This window comes from Argiope bruennichi, chromosome 2, assembly GCF_947563725.1.
Source record: "Argiope bruennichi chromosome 2, qqArgBrue1.1, whole genome shotgun sequence".
Lineage (NCBI taxonomy): Eukaryota > Metazoa > Arthropoda > Arachnida > Araneae > Araneidae > Argiope > Argiope bruennichi.
Window position 1 is genome coordinate 71,425,062 of NC_079152.1, and position 22,323 is coordinate 71,447,384.

The 22,323-nt window shown below is 27.8% G+C and overlaps 1 protein-coding gene across 1 annotated transcript in view; it reads right to left on the reverse strand.

The window, feature by feature from the left end:
* LOC129962216 (serine/arginine repetitive matrix protein 5-like) overlaps nt 1-21,835 on the reverse strand; it is a 64,143-nt gene extending 42,308 nt beyond the window's left edge. Inside the window, exons 1-8 of the mRNA XM_056075957.1 lie at nt 21,690-21,835; nt 19,952-20,083; nt 18,291-18,361; nt 16,900-17,013; nt 16,725-16,797; nt 12,827-12,900; nt 12,570-12,683; nt 11,229-11,609 (exon numbers count right to left, since the gene is read on the reverse strand). Coding sequence (XP_055931932.1) covers nt 11,229-11,609; nt 12,570-12,683; nt 12,827-12,900; nt 16,725-16,797; nt 16,900-17,013; nt 18,291-18,361; nt 19,952-20,074 — 950 coding nt within the window. The 5' untranslated portion in view covers nt 20,075-20,083; nt 21,690-21,835. The remainder of the gene's footprint in view (nt 1-11,228; nt 11,610-12,569; nt 12,684-12,826; nt 12,901-16,724; nt 16,798-16,899; nt 17,014-18,290; nt 18,362-19,951; nt 20,084-21,689) is intronic.
* Nucleotides 21,836-22,323: the final 488 nt, after the last annotated feature.

The window sequence follows — 22,323 nt, forward strand, 5'->3', positions numbered from 1 at the left end:
GATAAAAAATATATTTCTTTTTTCACTTTACGTTTAACATTTAAGAGATCAAACAATGTATATGTTAATGAAATACATTGTATACAGAAAATGAATGGTTGGTGTTCTTTTCCGGTCATTTAAATGTCCACTTTCGGTTTACCGATCATTACGAAAATATTAATATATTGACTTCTAATTAATGTATAGATAAAAGTAAACTTGATTTGGTTTTTTTTCAAAAATGTCATTTTTCGCAAAAATCGACCTTTTTAACGTGTTCGGATACCTTAAGCATATTTTTCAACAATTTATTTCAGACAAAATAAAAATAAATTTTAACCTGCACGAACATGGCAAAAAATTAGCTTTTATGAACGTGTTGCTATCACATTTACATAAGCTCTGATTTAAAAAATAAATTAATTATTACTGCAAATCAAATATATAAAAATGAAATTTTCAGCACGTGAAATGAAATAAGAAATATAATATTTTCTAAAAAAATAATTGAAGACAAAGTTTTCTATGATCGTTTATAATATCTTAATTATTAATTCAATAAATCAGTTCGGCTAGTTTTTAAATCTTTAGCAATAGACATACATACTGTTTAGTATTGTTAAAATGGTCTTATTGCAAACCAAATCGAGGAAAGTATTTTCAGAACGTATTTAAATGAAAGCGCAATGTTATGGAATAACTATGAAATGTGATATTTTCTACATGATTCCACGGCAGCTGATTGCAAATTAGAGATATATGTAGTACAATGAACAAAATATCTTAAGTCTATAATAATATGAGTTACGTGGTTATCGAAATTTGAAGCTTATACATATTTTGCTGAAGAACTATTTAAGAAAACGAGGCACATAAGTATTTAATTGAAAATTTCAGAGAGCATTACTCTTGGCTAACCAGTTGGTTGCCAAAGGCGGCTAGTAGAGACTATTTTCAGATCCATTCCGCCATTGAGCACCCTCTTTATCCCAAAGCAAATAGAAAACATTAAAAAAAAAGTAAGATATAAAAAAAATTTTAATCCATTCCTACTTAGGTCAACAAAAAAAAAATTATTTTAGTTACTTTTTATTAAATAATTACAATTAATATAAATATGTATATACATATGACAGAAAACGTTTTATCAAAACCAAAGAAAATATTATTTTAAATTATGATTGTATAGTAAAGACAGATTATTCTAATTAGTTAGAGACGGCGAAAACTGACGAAATTGGTTCAGTTGTTGAGACTGAGAGTACTGTTAGTTTTATTTTGCGATTATTCTCGAAATTAGAAACGGTGGAGGTAGACAACTCTTGAAGACATGTCTAAGGGGTAACGAAAAAACAAAACAAAACCCATGAATGAAATAAAAATTCATCATCTATACTTAAGATATTTTATTAAAAGGTGATTGGGGAAAACTTTCAATGCTTTTCCCCACGAAGAAAGTACTGTGAAGTATTATTTTTAAAATTTCTCTTCAAAATGGACGGTGGGCGATCATTGATGATCTAGCTAGATTTCGTAACTTTCATACGAAATAAAGATTGTCGAAATTAGTATGATTGGAGGTTAATCCATTTGACGAGATGTGTGATCTAGTTGTGATTGGAACAATGAGTCTACGGTTTTGCATTTTTAAAAATATGTATATACAAAATAAGAGAACATCTGGTCGCCGAAAGTGGCTAGTTTACTCGTAAGCTATGAAAAGGAAAGGGCGATTTTAATAGCTTACGAATTATAGATTTTCTTTCTTCTATGTATATGTAAAATATTTTTTTGAGTATTTATTTAGATTTGTCACATGATATTTCATAAGAATACAAGGATTAATTAGAAGATTTATATAATTTCTAAAATTTTATATATATATATATATATATGCATAAAAAATTAACTGCTCTAAGCGAATAATTCACAAAAGTATTTAAAAAATGCCCCATCTCCTTAAAAGCTTGAGTTACGTTATGCAATTTTCATTAAAACTATTTTTGCATTTTATAATTTAATATTTTTATCTAAATATTTTAATGTTACTTTTAACGCGCACTAAAATTATTAAAAATCTTATTTTTTTAGACAATCAGATGTTACAAAGATTCACACGAATTTTGCAGCATATGCAACCCTCTACATATTGTTCACTATAGTTCTTATTTTTAAATAAGTGTTTTTTAGTTGTTTCGGTTAACAATATTGAAAAATATTAAACTGCCACTTACAAAAATATTTACATATAGAAATTTCACAAAAAAATTCCCCTCAAAATAAATTTTAATTAAAAAAAAATTGATAATAATCCAGTTTTTATAGAGAAATAACTTCCTTTTAAATAAATATTTATTTACTTCACAAAAAATATAGCAATAAATTGATTGAATTTTCATATTTTGATGAACAAACTAAATTTGTTTTTTAAAAAATTCTTTAACAGTTAATTTGTTTAATTTCATTTCATACAGACTCCCTTTCATTAGCATGTTTCATCTCTTTGCTTTAAAATATCGTCCGGAAATAAAGTTTAAAAAATAGATTAATAATTATATACCTTTGTTTTAGCCTTTATTTTATTTTATGTTTAAATAATTATGTAAAAATTTGTTTTCCGAATGAATGAAAATTGATGAGATATGCTTCATTTGAGATTATGTAGTACAGTTTCTATTACTGATGTCGTTAAGGTGACTGCCTATGTTAAAAACTGCATTTCCCGATTATGCAAGTCTTTTTTTTTTTTTTTTTTTGTGCAAAAATCTTTTTAATTCAATTTTTTTCTTTCCGGAACCATTTTCGTTTTCATTTTAATATCATTTAGAAGCCGATATTAATTAAAAAAATTACTGCCTGCTGTTAAGTTAACTTTATGTTTCAGTTAAAAGCAGTTTTTAACTTATTTGTTACCACTTTTCTTAGTTTTAATTCACAAATAATATTTTTATAATATTACTAATGTACAAGCCATAATTTTTTGTACCTATTTTCATAGTTCCTTAATATTAAATGACAATATTTTCACCTTTTCAAGTATTTATTCACATTGTAGTTTTCATGTGAATTTCCTTTCGAAAATTCAACAACAACAAATCAACAAAGGACTAGGAGGAAAAAACAGGTTAAAAAATAATTTCATCGACAAATTACAAAACTATAATGGGATTGCAATTTGCAGCAATAGAAAATACTAAACAAAAGTTAAAAATAACCTTGTACCAAGAAAATGGTTTCTAAAGTAGGCAGTTAACTTACGTCTGATAATTTTTACTATCTGACATTATACTAAATGAATTACTACAAATAATTATTTATTACAGTTAAATTAACAATAAAATACTTAATTACTTTTTTTCTGTACTTATACTGTTTGTTTTCAGAAACACTCCTTGCTTTTGCACATATATTTATTTAATCAACAAAGGGTCGAGAGGGAAATGGTGTGAATTCAGATAATTCGTGGAAGTAGGAAGTGTAATAAAGCGGATCTTTCATCGTACCCTCCTTTAACGAAGCACAATCAACAGAAAGTGTTAGTTCCAGGATCCTGCACTGAACAGTAAAACCAAGTGTTTGTGTGTGTATGCAGTGTCCAGACAAATCTATCGAATTTACAGCCAAAAATTTTGCACAAAGGCATCGCATAGGCTACTCAAAACTGATCGAAGCCCAAATTTAATATAGAAGAATTGCCGTTTTTGCCTAGTGTTAATTTGAATAGCGTTCTTCAGTTATTTTCTCATAGTATCGTTTCTAAAGATTGTGTGTACATGCAATGATGCTGGGGACATATGAATAACTAATATAAACTTGAGATTACATTTTGAAGAATTTTTAAAAAATTAATAACTTTTCCTGAAAGATTTAGAAATTGAAACTAAAAATTTTTGGATTCGACTTTCTAATTCCATTATCTTTTTCCAAATTTTTATAGGTAATTAATCAAGAATTGAAAACAAGAACGATGAAATATATTCATTAAATTTTTATTAATTGCTTTCCTGATGAGTTGGAAAATTTTCTTCACCAATCCACTAGAGGGAGTTTTATTGTTCACTGATTCGGCAAGAAACCAAATTACCTAAAATGTAAAAAAATAAATTAAAAAAAATGTATATCCAGTGGATATACATTTTTTTGCATCTGGTTTTGATGTCACACGATACTATGGGGTCAATTCATGTGACGTAAAAGTCACATGTCATGTACCTCTTGCGCATGGCATTTAAGTTTCATCCGCACCGCTTTCGTCGATCAGTCTGCCATTAACGTTCTCCGCCAAGTATGAAGCGGATTTTTTGTTTACATTTGAAGTTATAATTTTTTAGTCATTTTCTTTCCTCTTATTATGTGTTAACAGAGGAAATACTGGTGTGCTGATGGATGCATGCTTTAATGCGAAACACAAGAGTGACTGTCATGATAAAAATGTTTTCTTATTTTCCTTTCAACAATTCTGACTTGGGTTGATAGCTTTGGTATAGATTTTTTCAAGACTTCGAAGTCGGTGATATGCTCCGATCATTTTGAAGAATTCATTCAGTGTGTGTCCGTTTATTAAATATAGCTGTTCCAGTAATTTGTTAGAAAAACGTCGGTAAAAGAAATCGGTAAACGATTTGCCGTCAAAAACAATCAAACAAAATCGTGAGTGCATTTCTAATTTACTTTATTCACATTTGATGAAATTTCTGATAATTTTGAATATGCTTAAAAGGTTTTAAAATGTTTACATTAATTTTACATTGTACATTTTTTAAAAAAATCTTATCTAAATTTAATTAATGTAAGTAAACAAACTCCTGTTGCAAAAATAACAACTGCTATAATGCTAAACTTAGGTGGAAGTGAATATCACTAGTTTTCTAATTACATTTGCAGATTTGTGATGGATTCAAAGTGAATTTATGTCAAACAACTTTTCTATTGTTAAAAATGAAATGTTAATAGTTTATTGTATTTAAACTGAAATTGACTATTATCATAATATTCTGTTATAACACTGTGCACCTCAGTGATTTCTGTTTTAATAAATAAAGGTCTTTTCATTGAAAATCAATTTCCATATCAGCATTTATTATATAATTTTTATTCCCAACTTCATTGCTACATGCATGTTTCACTTTTCTTCTTCTTTTTTCTTTTTTTTTTTTCTATTTTTTTAGCATATCAAATTTGAATTATAAAATTCTGTAAAAGCATAAAAGTTTTTCTTCCAACTCCTCTTTACATCCTATTTAACTTCTCTCTCTCTCTCTCTCTCTCTCTCTCTATATATATATATATATATATATATATATATATATATATATATATATATATATATCATGACCTTATTCTTGTTTATCAAATTTTCTTTGTTTTATTTTATGATATTCATTCAGTGTAATTTTTATCAATGTAACTTTAGCATTAAAAAAAATTTCATAAATGTTCTGCTTTAAAAGTATATTGTTCAACATTATGTTTTTATTGGTGATAAAAAAAACTGTTGTTTAGGATGTTTCTGCTGGATAAAATTGATTTCATCATTTACATTAACATTCTTTATATTTTTACTAAGTGTCTAGAAAAATAAATGTTGATAAATAGTAAATAGTTTTTTTTTGAAAAAGTGAGTATATTGAAACATCCATTTGATCATATTTTTTCAAATATCATATATATTTTATCTATATATATATATTTTTTGTAATGTGTAAATAAAAAATATGAAAGTGTAATTCTGTTTGTTTTCCTTCAATGATTTCTACAAATTAAAATGAAATAACTGATTCATAAGTTGCATAGATTTAAAAAAAGGTATCTATACCTTTTATATTTCATAATTTGAAAATGTAAACATAATTTATTCAATATATACTAATTAAACTGAAAACATCAAAGTCTCAATATTAATAAAAATCATTACATAAGAAAAAAAATATATAATAATTTTACTAGTAAGCTTTAAAATATTAACTTATCTAAGAGTAATAATTATTTTTAAAAAGAACTATATTCATACGATTCAACATTCAATAACATGTAAAAAAGAACATATGTAATTTTTCAGAAATACTGCCATAGTCATTTGTCAACATGTATCCTTTGATAAAAAAGGATATGGGAAAGGAAAGAATAAAGCAGCACCAAACGAATTAAAAAGCGACGTTAATTAATTATGCAAAAACAACAATTCCATTGAAAATGCAAATTAAAATTTTAATATAAGAAATAAAATTATATAACTACGAAAATTTGGAGAAAATAATATTTTTTTTTAAAAATTGGAAGTTTCTAATAATTGATCGGATAGCGTAACATTTACTAAAAAATGGTTCAACGTTATTCAATCATCAACGTTATTGGCAGACATCCCGACATGCGCAGAACGGTTGAAAATTGAACAAAAACGGTTTGTTTGGTACTTGACACGTGACCGTGAATTGACCCCATTGAGTTGATGATGTACAGCAGTACATAACGTTATTTAGTTTGGTTTCTGAAATCTGCTAAGAAACAGAAATACTTTGTGATGTACTAACTAAGGTATTAATGCTTTTAAAAATAAAAAAGGTAATTATTATCATCAATATTGGATACTACCGAGTTCTGCACCTCATGTTCCATCAGATCTTTTGCAAAAGAAACACTCTTGCGGAAAGAGAATTTGCGAATTATTTTCACTCGAACGAAACTTGCTTCTTTTCTGAACTGGTATTTGTGTATCCACTGCATACCAGAATAGTCTCAGGTGGCACACCAATAAGATCTTCTATAACTAATGTTTACTAATGGCATATGTTTAATAAAAAATATTTCCTCTTTTTAAAATTTTGAACCAGAGTCCTTTGATTTATTATATATTTTTTACAAGTTATTGTAGTTATCCACAAATATACTGAAGAATTGGGTTAAATGCAAGATTTATTGCTTTAAGGCAAATGATCAAAAATCTGACTAAAGGGAAAATGAAATTTAATTATGATTTTACCGAGATTCATCAAGGCGAAATTGGTTTTGTTAGTTATATATAAATTTAATTAATGAGTAATTTCAACCTAGTTAAATATAAATTTCATTAATATGTTATTTTAAAGTCAAATTAGCAAAACTCACTAATTGGAAAATTTCGGCCACACACTCTACCTGATAGGTTAAAAACATTGTTTAGACAAAAATTTATTAAGTTGAAAGATTCAATAATCTTATTGCAAGTAATTCACAAGGCCAAGAAGGGTAATTAATTGAAAGTGTAAAATACAACACTAAGGGATAAAGTCGAAAGGGCAGAAGTCAAACCAAAGGAGCAGGGCTTCAAATAATCTTTCTCTAAGACACTAAGATTAAAAGGGAAATCAACTGGCTAAGGGTGTCATATATCCACTTGTAAGCTGATGTTCAAAAAGTCAAATTTCTTGCCTGTATTTCAAAAAAAAAAAAAAAAAAAAAAAAAAAAAAATCGCATGAAAGTGGGTAAAAATAAACCATTGATGCGAATCTTTATATACTGAGCTTAAATGGAAGAACATCTCAATTTTCTAATAATTATGTTATTCTATATTAAATTTGAAATTTAAAAATACGGGGACATAATAAATGCACATTTAGATTTAAATTTTATCAAGGAAATAACTGCCTAAAAAGTGAAGTAGGATCGAAATTTTGAAATTTTGAAGTGGAATCGTGCATGTTCACATACCCCCCCCCCCTCACATCAGGCATACATTGAGCATGTTGTAAACTGCTATAGAGGGATTCAATAAGTTTCCCTTTTCTGGTTTCAAGTAAAAAATATTTGTAAATTGTAAGCTGATACTGTGAAAATGACAAGGAGACTAATGTTTTCTCCTACCAATGCAGTTCTTCAATTTACTATACTAGCAACAAATGTGTCATTTCTCCCTCCATTAAGGAGAAGCCCTTCTAAAACAAAGGTGGGTTTACACTCAGTTAGTTACAAGATTACCGTAAGTCATGCATTTGAAGGAAAATTATGCACGAGTTCAATAGCAAGTTCTTGTTTTTACAGGCCAAATACTTGCTACTGTACAGTTTCTGCTAATGTATGGTCTTACTGGATGGATTGAAGATAGGTGAATGTAAACTCTACTTAACTATAAGCTTTCCTTTATCATTCCACTGAATAACTACAGTATGCCTCTAAACATATCAAAGAAATTCTACAGATTTGTGTATTTCACCAGTAAATCTGAGAATCCATAGTAATGGCTCCTTTGATCATTCTTTTTTTAAGTTTATATCATATTTGCCTCAGAACTGCAGAAAAAAGTCTTACCAATTACTTTCAAATTATATGGAATTAATTCATCATCAATAACATAGCCAGGAACATGTCACGGATTTTGTTAGCTACTGAGAAAAATAAGTTGAGGGGGGGGGAAACTAATCTGGAGTTGTTTTTCCCCCCTCTTATCCAACAGTCATTGGAAGATTAACAGTAGATAAAATGAAAAATCATATAAAATGCAATCCTTCAATTTAATGTCAAATTTCTTCAGGAGATTAAAAAGATTGGGAAATCAGGAGGAGCATTTCTGAATTCACAGGAATTTCTTCATTACTGATGTTTACTTTGAGTGACATTTACATAAGCTTAATATGAAATCTTAGAAACCAATAAATGCAAAATTTCATGCGTTACAACTCCCCCCTTTTACAATTGAAAAATAATAGCAAAATTTATTAAGTATTGATTTAGTATAGTTACATTAATGGCCAATTTAGAAATGACATGGAAGCTATTTTAGTATTAAACAAAATATGTACTTATTTCAAATTATATATTTTCGAGTAAAATCTCTAATCAGACATTTCCACTGGCTCCATGCATTGTCTTAAAAGGGGGAAAAAAAAATATGTTTCTTTTTTGGTAGAAAAATTGCTTTAACATTAATAGGAATTAATACTTATACTACTGCAGCAAAATTAGTATTATTTTTCAAATATTTTTATGATCCACAATTTTCGTTCCAATCATTTTTAAGGATTGAATGCGTTATGCATAGCCGGCCTTCTCTATAAAGTGGCCCGGTACCATTTGAGGCCCCATATTTTTTGAAAAGTCAAAAAATATACAAGAACGAACACAAATTACAACAGCATGTTTATTTAATGCCATGCAATTAATTACCTTAGGAAAATTAACGTTTTTAAATTAGAAACATTTTTTTTTTTCGAATTTGTTTTTGAGAAAAATGTTCTGAAAGATTCAAATTGCGTGCAATTGCTTTTGCTTCGTCTTAAAAAGAGTTAAATTTTGGATTTGTTTTGAAATTACTGACTAAATTAAAAGAGCAGTCGAGAACAATGGTTTTTACTTGAAATAATTTATTGACAGTGCTAGTTTTGGATAATATTGTAAACATACTATTAAACATAAAATAAATGTCATTTCTTGTATTGAATCCAACAGACTTTTAGCTTCAAATACCACTATATTATTATTTGCATCAATGAATTCTTCTAAGGCATTACAAGTTTGTTCCAACTGCATAGACACTTCTTTAATCGTATCTATTTTGGCTTCCCATTGAGTGTTGCATAATTGTTTGCAAGTAATGTTTAAATGCTTTGTAGAACTTCCCATCTTTTTGTAGATGCAGAAAATAAGCAATATCTCCCCCCCCCACACAAAATTTACTGCTGAAAGCAGCATCATAAATTAATAACTTGAAAGATTGTCATAGATTAAGCACATAAATTGCATAAGGGCAAGAGCAATTATTGTAAATTATATTTCCGTTGCTATCGTTGTCCAATCCATAATATCTATATCAAGCCGACTTAATATTTCCATTAAAGCGTTTACTAGTCCTCCAGTCACATCAATAAACCCTATAAATGACTTATCTATACTTCATCTTTTCTCTTCAAAATTTACATGCCTAATAAAGACTGAAGTTTGTTTTATATGGGAAATATCAGAAGTAGATTCTATTTGAATACTGTAATACATGGCTGCTTTTGTATCGTCTTTAATTTTGTTAAAAATTTCATTTCCAAACACAGGAATAATTTGTTCTTGTGATGTATCTGCTATCTCACAGGTATAAATGTTTTCCAATTTAAAACTTTCAGATCATAGGCTTATGCTCACATACAATTTTGTCAGCCTTTTACCCACCTCCCTAAGCATGAGAAACAGACTTTTAAGATATCATTTATAATGACATTAATAAGAACTCTGTCAAAATATTGTTCTGAAGAAAAACCCATTTTTTGACTAAAATTATTAGATTATTAACAACAGACATTATTGGAATTATTAATACAATAGCACTATGGATGAACAGAAAAAAATACAATTATCCAAGATTCTGACTTATTACTCCTCACTGAATATATTGTCAACACTTCCCAAGATAAAAACATGACTTTTCAGTCTATGTTAAAGGGTTGAAAGGTGTCTCTTGGAAAGTTCCAATTAAAGTTTTCCTAGCATTAATTTACTAACTAATTTGGCCAGTTTCAATTAAGTATTAATTCAATATATAATATAAATATTAAGAGTATTCCAGAAATGTCCAGTTTAAAACTGCAAAACATATTACTGAAAACAAAGTTAAATGATAAAGACAGTAAAAAAGGTTATGAGATACTTTATTTTCCATTTGCCTTGCAGCAAGTATGGCTTGTTGCAAGTAAAGGTACAATAAAATACAAATCAATCAAATTATTTGAAGATGACAAAGTTCACATACAGCAAATGCAACAGGTATTTACATTAAAATGGATGACCTGTCCATTTTAAATGAATGATAATTTGATGCATCATTTTTGTGCAGAAGCACTAACACTGACAATATAAACCCATACAAATATGAAGTCAGGGGATGCAATGTATTCTTAACTGACGAGTTCATTAATTCAAAATGATTTCTGATATCTTTCAAAAGCATAGTGCCATGTAAAAACAATGAAAAGTTAGTCAAAAATAACAAAGACAGTGACATTTAAATACAAAGATAAATAAATCAATATTTACATACAGAAAAGAATATTGTAATTTAAAAAGAAAATAATTAGTCAAATCAATTTTCAGGAAAAACTCTGGGTTTTAACAAAGGTTTTTAATGTAGAAAATTTTTTCAGGTAAACATTAACAAAATATTCAAGAAATTCAATCTACTATTAACTTGGACATTTTTATGAATATCCATACATTTTAAGAATATTGAAAATGACAATACAATTACAATATCTAAATACCACAACCTCAAATGTAAAAATCAAATTAATTTTTATCATCAGCAGAATTGCTAACATCATCATCTTTCAAAGCAGGAGAATCCATGCGCTTTTCTGATGATTTGGATCTAGATCGTGAACGTGACTGGGAGCGAGAACGAGATCGAGATCTACTCTTGTGAGATTTAGAGCGGCTACGACTCTTACGATCATTTCGGTCATCACTCATGCTTCTGCTTCGACTGCGGCTACGAGACTGCTTACGGCTCTGAGAGCGACTGGAGCGTGCTTTTGCCGGAGTCTTAGATCTTGATCTTGATCGTGACTTGGAACGAGACCTGGATTTCGACATGGAACGGGATTTGCTTCGACTGTGACTACGACTTCTGCTGTGAGAACGAGAACTCTTGGATCTCGACCTTGAACGGGATCTATTAAATAAAATTTGCACATAGATTCATTATGTAATAAACTATACAAACTCATATAAAAAATATTTTTTCATCCATTAAAAATTAACTGATTTAAAAAAAAATACTATACTTTAAAAAGTTAGGATATTAAAAATTCAAATGGCAACTCATTTATCACACATGAGCATTCAATTTAAAAGAAAGCATGATTTACTGGGGATATATTTGATAACCTGAAAATGCTAATATATATTAATTTGTGTTAACTAGAAATTTAGGTTTAGTGTTATTAATTTACGACAGCAAAGATTAAGTAAAGATTTAATTATGTATAAAAAATTTATAAATAAATTTTTGTACATTTAAACCCTTATTGAAATGATCAAAATCCATATACTTTTCCTACTTATTTCCAAACCTTAATAGTATTTTTAAACACACTGATATTCTATCTCATGAGAAATATTTTTTTATTTTAGTCATTTTTTTCCAACATTTTTTTTTTTCAAGAATATAATTTGGTAATTCAAATCTAAAGATTTCCAATGTTATTATTTTCTAGATATACAAAAATATTTTTTTTAAAAATTTTAATCAATTTAAAATAATTTCAATATGATAGAAATTTCTCTTATGGGCATATTTAGAATACAAAAACTTAAATATAAGATCTTTGTCGACATAAAAAAATGACCCCAATTTAAACTGATATGCAATCAGGTTTACACATTTCAGAAAGGCAAAACTTTATTATACGTTTCAATTTGAATTAATAATAAACCTGATTTTTACACCTTTAATTTTGATAAATACTAGAAATCCCTAAGAAATAAAAATGTTACTTTCTTGGTTTTTGAAATTTTTAAATAATATTTTTGAATACACCACTTCAGTTTACTGAAGACGATAATCATTCACAACAAAAGAATTTTAACTTACTTTTTATTAAAAAATTATAATTTTAACTTAAAAACTTACCGACGGCGCCTGGATTTATCTTCAACAAGTTTGATTCTACGTCCGCTCAAATCTGTATCATCCAATTTATCAATGGCATTCTTCATGTCAGAAAAACTTGCAAATTCCACAACTCTATAAAGTATGTAACATTTTATTATTACCAACACATTTGTCACAGAAAAATGCACTATTAAAATTTGATTCATGAATATTATTCATGAACAAGAACTAAAAAAATTAGAAAGAATTATAATGAAATCATTAAGGATGCATACCCTTCATTTCGTCTTTGTTTATGGGCATCAGCATAAGTTACTTCACCAGCTTGCCGCATATAGTCCTTTAGGTCCTGCAATAATGTTAAAATCCATTATAACAAAAATAAGATCAAATATTTATTTCTAACAAATCCAGGGATTTGAATGTTAATAACAAAATTAGAAATATCAAATAATTCAGTTAGTGTTTATGTATTAAATAAGTAAATCAAAGTAAATAGCCATCATGTTAGTAACTATCAAATAGCATTTAAGTCGAATAATGAAATATGCTTGTGATCAGCACTGCAGAAATAGTAAGGGGTTTCTCTCAGGCACAATAATTTTCAATGGGAAAAATTTCCCTCGAGTTTTCTTCCTTCAGTTACTTTGTATAAAAAAACATTTTCAGAAGATACAAACTATTCTTCATAAGAGTGGAGAAGTGAATGACTGATAGCACAGATTCTTCATACAACCACAGGAAAAGGATAATTTCAGACTTCTTAATAGTATGACATTATGTGTTCATTTCAATCCAAAAGAAAATATTAAGATTATTCTTTCAATAGATCTTTTATTAATGAACAAGAAGAGAATGAAAATTGCTTCACTCGTTTACTTTGAAATTTTTTTCCCTGTATTTTTTTTTTTATTCATATAAAAACTGTAAACAACCAAACACCAACATTTGTCCACTGCTTTTGTTGGGCAACTCAAGGAATTCTTCAAATAAACTTCCGCCACAATGTTCATGTCGTTCCACTGCAGATGTCAGAAAACCATATCACAAGGAAATTTTTCATACCAATTTCATTTCAGAGGCTTTGATCCACTCTGCTTGCTTATTTCAGAAATTCCATTTCTCCAAATTCGATGATAGTACCTGTTTTGCTTCAAATCCTGTTTGAAAGTTTCTTTTACCAGTTGTTCCCTCAGTTAATGAAGTCAATAAATGTGAAAAATAAAATGCTTAAATTAATATATTAAATTCTTTAAAAATTAACACATTTATTTCTTAAAACAAACCTAAAATCAATGCTTTACCTGTTGACCCAACAGAGACTTCTACAGAAAGTAGGTAGACATTGCGTCCATAGGGGACCACCACCGCACAAAGCGCTTGCCCAACCTCTCTGGGGGGAGCGATGGCACCCAGTACATGCAGCAAGTACGGATAGGGTCTGGACCCTTGCACTCTAAGCTCACCAGAGTAAGTTGCATTTAACCATTGTGATAAACCTCTGGCTTGTCCTGTCTCGGAGTATGGCAGCCGAGATCCATCACAATGCCATGGTCCAACAGGTGGAATACAAGGATGTGCCCCACCTAGGATCTGTGCCAAGGATCCCATTGTAACGAAGATGGTAGGGTTGGTTGATTTGCAGGCCCGACATTCTAACCGCCTGCCTGTGCCTTGCCCCTTTAGCGTACATCACAACCCTTTAGCGGACCATGGGCTGGATTGATGGTAACTTATGAATGAAAGAAATGGATCATTTTTAGACAGCTGTGCTGCACACTAGTTCGGAAATATACAACACTATCATTCACACTGTTAAAGAAAAATAAAACTAAATAAAATATTTTTTTGAAATTTGTAAACACAAGTTTTGTTGAAAGTACAATTAACTATATAGCTTTTTAATAAAAAACACAATTATGTCATTCAATATTCTGGATGACTTTAGAGAATAAAAATTAATTGAGATGATAAACTTTTCCCCCTGCCTGCATTTAAAAATAAGACAGTAATTTATACTTTCAAATTAATACCAAAAGTATATAAATTCCCATTTTTTATAAAATAATAACCAACTAATTATAATATGTAAAAACATAAATTATTAATAATAAACCTTTATTTTGCAAAAACAGAGCAGAACTGAATTGACATAGTTGTGCAACAAATATTTTAGAGAATTAAATGACAACAGGATCCCCACTCATATACAGATCTAAACTTTAAAGAATGATCCCTACTCAGAAATTAATTCCATAACCATATAAATATATTAGCCATAATAATGGCAACACATTCAAATTCATTTTATACTTTGCTTAAATAAAATGGCCAAGGAAATAACATGAACACATGATCCAACATACTAAAACAGAGAAGGTGAAACTCCACACCTGAATTAGCTATTACAATATTTTTTACTTTTATATGAGCTTATTATTTTATACTTTTTATTTGCTCATGACTAATCAAATAATTCTGAATAAGAAAAATGTCAACCTCAAAATACCATGAGTATAAACTGATTTTTTTAAAATTAAATATAGTAACTGGCTGTGATTAAAAAAAAAAAAAAAAAGTGAATAAATTGGAGATAATTTTTGTTACTTGGAAGATGCTTTCACGAGATCTGATCAAATGAAACAAATAATATACAGTAGACTCCCGATTATCCGCGAGTTGGTTATCCGCGCCTGCCGCACAAAGTGGTTTTTTTTTTTTTTTTTTGACTGATTTTTTTAAAAAGGTGCAGTTTTACAGTTATGCTTTTGCAATTACATAATACATTACAGTATTAAAATAGTACATGTGTATTCATTTTTCTGTGCATCCTTGACGCCTCTCGTAAGTACAAAGCACTTTTCTGTTTTCATTAACAAAATGCATTTTAGGTTAGTTTTGAGTGATATACTAAAATATTAAGCGTTAGTTAAACATTTCCTGCTGTTTATTTTATGTTTTATTGTACATAAAACGACTTTTCAAAGTTGGAATGACTGTTTTCTCTTTTGCTATACCCGTCTTTAGCCTTTTTCGGATTATCCGCGATTTTTGTTATCCGCGGTGGCTGTGCCACCCAATTCCGCGGATAATCGGGAGTGTACTGTATTATGAATTATTTCTTATAGCACAATTTTTTTAAATATTAATAATATTAATCTTTTCAAGTAACAGTTATGCTTCTTATGCCAATGAGTCTACCGTGGGAATATTTTAAGCATATAATAACAAATTCCAAATATATGAAGGATAACAAGTCTCAATTATGACACATTGCCATCGAAATAAAGAGTTTTTCCCTTTCATACCAAATATCCCAAGTCCTCTTTCATATATTGATACTTCAAGATGGTACTCACTGCCCACATTTTAACAAATTATATTTCTACAATTTAATAAGAAATCAAACCATCTTCATAAGAAAAATTAATCATTTTTACAAGTGAGTTTCAGTAACAGGTATTCTAACTATAGACAGATTTAAGATCCTGATAATAGAGTACAGCCCTATACTTCCCAAGATCCTTTCAAATAAATTATAATATTTCAATACGCCGAAATTATTTTTAATGGTAAAAATATTTTCAATTAAAATACTACATATAAATTTTATTACAATTGCAGGGAATTTAATAAATGGTGGATTAAATTAGCTGCTCTATAAAATAAATCTTTCAGTTGATGATTTGATAAGAGAATTTTCAACATTATTTGTTTTCCAAAAATTTATAACCATGGAAATTTAAAATTCATTACAGCAACCAAACAATCAGATGAGATGAACCAAATGTATCAGTTTTACCTCATTTTATTCTCAATTGTAAGAGGTGGTGAAAAATTGACATTTTAAAAGCGAATGAATCAGAAGTCGTATTCTATAGCAAATTTAAGACTTAATTTTAAGAAAAATGATACAATAAAGATTTAAAGCAATTTCTAATAAATCAAGAACAGTAAACAAGCCACAAATGATACATAAGTATAAAAGTACTTAAAAAAATTTATTTCTTTCAAACTCAATTTTTAAATTTCACTTAAGATAAGTGGGAATCCGTTTCACAATAATGTAAAAGGGGTAAAAAGGCCAAAACAAGAAATTTTTCCTAATGTGGAGGAAAAATGGTAAGTTAACATTTAATATATATATATAAATGTACAAGAGAAAAGATTTACCTGCCAGCTAACTCGGCTACTTAAATTTTCAACAATGAGCCTGTATTCGGTTCTTGTGGGTGGTCCGTACCTTCAGTAAATGGGAAAAATATTCAAAAGAAAAATCCACCAATAGATAACTGAAATGCAATGCTACAAAAGAATAATAAAGATCTTTAAAAAAATTAATATTTACTTGTCTCGGCCACCACCTTGACGTCCTCGGCGCATTGGCGCTCGATATCCTCTATTTCTGTCTCGATACATATCGTTACCTCTAGGGGATCCTCTAGCGTGCTCAATAGTTACTCTAGAAAATAATTTAAAAATTTTAAATTACGAAAAATAATTTTTAACGAAATTAAAGTTATATACACACACGATGTTATATACAAAATTTAATCATTTAATTTAGTATCTTTATGAATAATTCAGTTTTAACTGTTACTACAGCTAATTCAAAAGACAGTATTTTTTCAAAGTGAAAAAGGAGGAAAAAAGCCACCTCCCCTAGTGCTTGATATTCTCAATAATCTGACAATAAATATACTGGTATTCTGGGCAGCCAATACCTTCACTAATTACACAGAAATTTAAGCTCACCACACTTTGGAATTACTTAGCAAAAAGACAAATAACTCATCATGGCACATTTAACACTAAATCTCATAAAAGTTTTACTAAACATTAGTTGATATATCCACAAAGAAAATACTTTTATGCTTATTTTCTTATTAACAAATATTAGTTTTGGAATTAATCTGAGATTTAATAAATTACAGAGAATAACAGATTTTAATTTAACACTAAATGTGGCAATCAGTAAGGAATATATCGAATTTATAGAAATATTATTAAATATGAGAAAGAATATTATTAAGCATTACTAATGTTCTCTTTCTACAGGAATAGGAACACTGAATAATCTTTATCATATTCATAAATAATTTTTAATTAATAAAAAAATTACTGATTACCACAAAACCATCATTAAAACTTTCCTTGTATTTTGTAATATTTCAGAACAAAATTTGAAGAAAATCTAGTAGGTATGGAATTTTACAACATATACTAGTTGGGGATTTTATTTTTATGTGCACATAGTTTTTCCTTCCTTCAAAAGTTTGAATAATCAGAATAATGTATCAAAATTTCATAGTTTTAAAAAGTTTGCATTAAGTTAAAAAAATCAAATAAAATGTTGTTTCTCTTATCTTAATTTAAAAATCATACTTCACTTCTTAACCTCATTTAATATAATATTTGCTAAATGAAGCATAACATAGAAGTCCTAATGGTTTTGAGCATATATGGTTCAATTAATAGCAGACAAAATTTTAATAATACAGTAAAATATGTGAATTTATTAAAGAATTAGCTTTTCACATATATATAAAAGTTTAAATTTTAAGAAATAATGAAGTTGGAATATTTTACATCTACATGCCAGTATCAAGCCCTCCAATTCATATATATATTGAACACAAATAACAACATAAAATAGATTATAAGTGTTTGATTATGGCTGAAATGAATAATCCAGAGAAAAATGCATTGTTATTCAAGTATTATATTAGTATTACTTGCCTTTCACCTAAAAGTTCTCTTCCGTTTAAAGCATAGACAGCATCATCAGCATCACGGTAATCATCAAATTCCTATTTAAAAAATAAATTAATAAATTTACAAGAACCCAAAAATTACATAATTATAACTTAGTAAAAAGAATGATCAAATTACTAGAAACAAATAATGAATCAAACATACTGCCCTGAATATGAAAAAAATACCAAGAAGCTTCACAAGAGAAATAATAAAAAGAATCTACACAATTTAAGCAATATAATTTTGTCTTTGCCAGTTCATAAATCGGAAAATTTGTTTTGAGACACAGAATTGAAATGCACACAAAAATATCCATCTTGAAAAATGAAATTCAAATTTTAAAAGAAAAGAAATGATGATGTGCATGTTCAAATTCTTTCATTAAATTTCAACATTCTTCCAAAATTAATATGAAGTTAATTTTTCATAGATGGAATCAACTTTGTTCTTAGAATACTATCATTTTAACTATTCAGAAGCTTTTCATCCCTATTTCTGATTTATTAGAAAAATTTAAGAGTATGATATATTTTTACTATTCTAGTAAAATTTCACCAAACATTAAAACTCAACTTAAGTCTTACAGATACTATTAACTAGTTATCGCATTTGTAAGCTATTGTCAAAGAAAAATTTGTTTGCTGACCACATTCTGTTATAAAATATAGTTATGTTAAACCTTAAAACCCACGATTATAAAATATATGTAATTTCACCGAATATAAAATGTGTAATTTGTAAGACCACACACAGAGAAAAATTCTTATGCATGTTAAAATGTTTTGTTAGTCTCAACAAGAGACTGGCAAAAACCCCACGAAGTATTCCTGATCAAGTATTTACATAACATAGCTTTATTGATAAAGATAGGTAATATTCTGTTAACACAGACAAGTTAGAATATTGGCACTATTCCATTTATAGCATCTAAGACAAATTAACTTGTGCTATGAATGTATAAGCTTTTGTCGAATGGAATAGCAGCAAGAAAGAAAATCAGAGATCAATTCTGCCTTAATATCTTCCAACAGTGTTAAATTCTAAATGTGCTGCTTTCAAACGTTTCCTCATTTATTTTCAATTAAGGATATTTACAAATACTATTTTAATAAATTCATTACATATTTGATGCACATTTATCTTATACAAAAGTGAATAAAAAATAGAATCAAATTCACAGGATTTTCAAAATTTATCAATTAAGAAATTTATTAACAAGGGAGAAAAAATGCCTCATTTTATCTATTCTATTTATTAAAAGAAATTTCCATATTATAATTACTCACTATATAACTGCACAAATGCTTTTTGTTAACTTATAATTTTTGACTAAACTATAATTTTTAAAAAAATCAGTAACTAAATATTTCCAGATTTCATCAAAAAACAACCAAAACAAATACTAATAAAAGCAATAAATTAATAATAATAAAAAAAAAAACCCAAAAGGTCATAGAAAAAGGGATTATACAAAATCAGAACTAAGAAATTAGTTATTTTATATAATATTACAGAGAAAATAAAATTTAAATCAAATGCAAGTTCCAATGCTCTTTTAATTATGAAGTATAGTAAATTTGATAATTAATAAAAACTGAATGATTTTCAAAAAGCATGTGCAAAATTGTGCAACAATCACTTACCACAAAACCAAATCCATTCTTTATCAAAATTTCTCTTATCCTTCCATAACCTTTAAAAAATTTTTCTAAATCTCTTTCTCTAACATCATAACTTAATCTTCCAATATAAATTCGTGTACTCATGCCTGAAATCTGTAAAGCAGATTTTTAGTTTTAGTTAAAATAGTTCAATTATCATATTGCAAGTTAATATTTATTAATCAACTCTCAAAATGTTATGTGGGAGATTTTTTTTTTAAATTTAAATATCCGATTCTAAATTTGCAGTTTCAAAAATATACAGTTGGACAAAATTTCACACAAACCTAAAAAATTATTATTCATAATTAAGGTCAATAAGTAGTGAAAATTAAAGAAAATGTTTTCAACCTATGTCGTGAGTTTTATAATCTTTCAACTTACATTGCATTTATTAATAGATAAAATGAGCCATTTCTTAATCTGCTTACAATGCTTTAAATGGAGTACAATAAACAGCATATGGTTAAAAAAAATTTGTCACAAATTCATAAAAGTTATGCTTTTCTATATTTGTCATATTTTAGTAAATAAGAATCTTCTCAAAATCAATGATAATGAATAAAATACCAGTTTTTAATTGTTAAACGGTAAAATTAAGTTTAAAATTTCTCAGACGTCAGGAAATTGCATCAAAAATAAACTCTACAGAACACATTTATAAATTGAAGAACATACGTTGGTACCCGAAATTAAATTCAGGTTCAAGATTTATAAGAATCTCCCTTGTTTCCCAAAATATATTTCCTGACTATACAATAAACACATACAGTAAAAGCTAATAATATGCATATATATATATATATTTAGTTTATAAGAATGGTTTTTCCCATTATTAGATTCAAACATCATGCAAAGAAAATTGATATTCCAATAGTATAAATCTCTGCACCATATGGAGAATAATTATTCAAACAGCACGATCCTTGCAGAATTTTTTTTTCTGCAAAAAGCCAGCTTAGCTCATTTTTATAAAAACTAATTACCAAATTAGATGGTTCAATTTCCTTTAAGAAACTTACAGATGAAAGATTCGAAGAAGTAACTTTATGGAAGTAGTATGGACAATATAAATTAAAAAAAAAAAAATCGCTGCATCTTTTCGAAACATGTTTTAATAATTTTTTCATTAATCCAAATTGGTACAATTAAAGCGGCAAGTGAAATCAACATCGCTTCAGTTATACAAATATGACTTAAAGGTAGCTGAAGTCTGGATATTCACGAAGTGTTAAAAGTATGAAGTTGAAAATTATTAATATAAAATAAATGTAACTTGCATTGATAAGAAACATTATAGCAGATTATTTATTAACAATTAAAATTCTAATTTATTTAACGAACATTCCATTCAGCTATGCATAAAATTTTCACATAATAATATAATTTCAAAATATATGGCATTTGTCGATCATTTTAGTTTATATTAACCGATCTGGTGCAACTTAGTATTTCATAATATTACTTATATTTGGCCAAAAAATTATCACTTACAGATTTAACAGAACAATTGCAAACACAATTCACACCGCTTTTAATGACATACGAATAACTAAAATATCGAAGCCAAAAAAGCAAACCAATCAATAAATGGATCACTAATATATTAGCGATTTTCCTTCTTAAGAGAGTGAACGATTTACAATGAAATTTACAATCAGAAATAAAAACAAATGCATAAACTAAAACCAGTATCAAAAATTTATGATATTCACATTACCTTATTAGTAAAACTCTTCTGTTCACACTTTTTCACGAGAGCAGCAAGTAAACTAAACCGAAACACAATCGATTCAACGGAAACTCTGCAGTATATTTCTACGGGGCCACAAAGCGCTTTAACGGACTCAACGGAAAAAGAAACAACAAAACGAAAATTCAATATGACGTCATGCTTTGATACAATTCTGAAGCACTAAGGTTGCAGTTTCACAATTTTTTTTTAAGTAAGAAAAAATAATAATTAATTTAATAAAGATATTTTTGAAATACTATTTCCAGACATTTTACAAGGTCTGAAAGACAATTTAGAAGAACGAGAGTGTATTTGTATTTGTAAAATAAAATTTTTATTATTATATTTAAATTCATTGCAAAAAAAATTATGTTTTAAAATTAATAAATCAAAGCAATATTGCAGATTTTATACAAAATTAAATTTTAAAAATTAAACAGACGTCAATGATCATATTTTTAAAAAACTGATATCTGCTATCGCAAATTTCAAGTTACCATGTAAGAATATTTAGAACACCAACATTTAGGAAAACTATGGTTTTTGACCATCTCAAAATCAATCGAATTCTAAAAATTTTTTTCTCGAGACCAAAATTTAGTAGGTATGAGAATAGGTC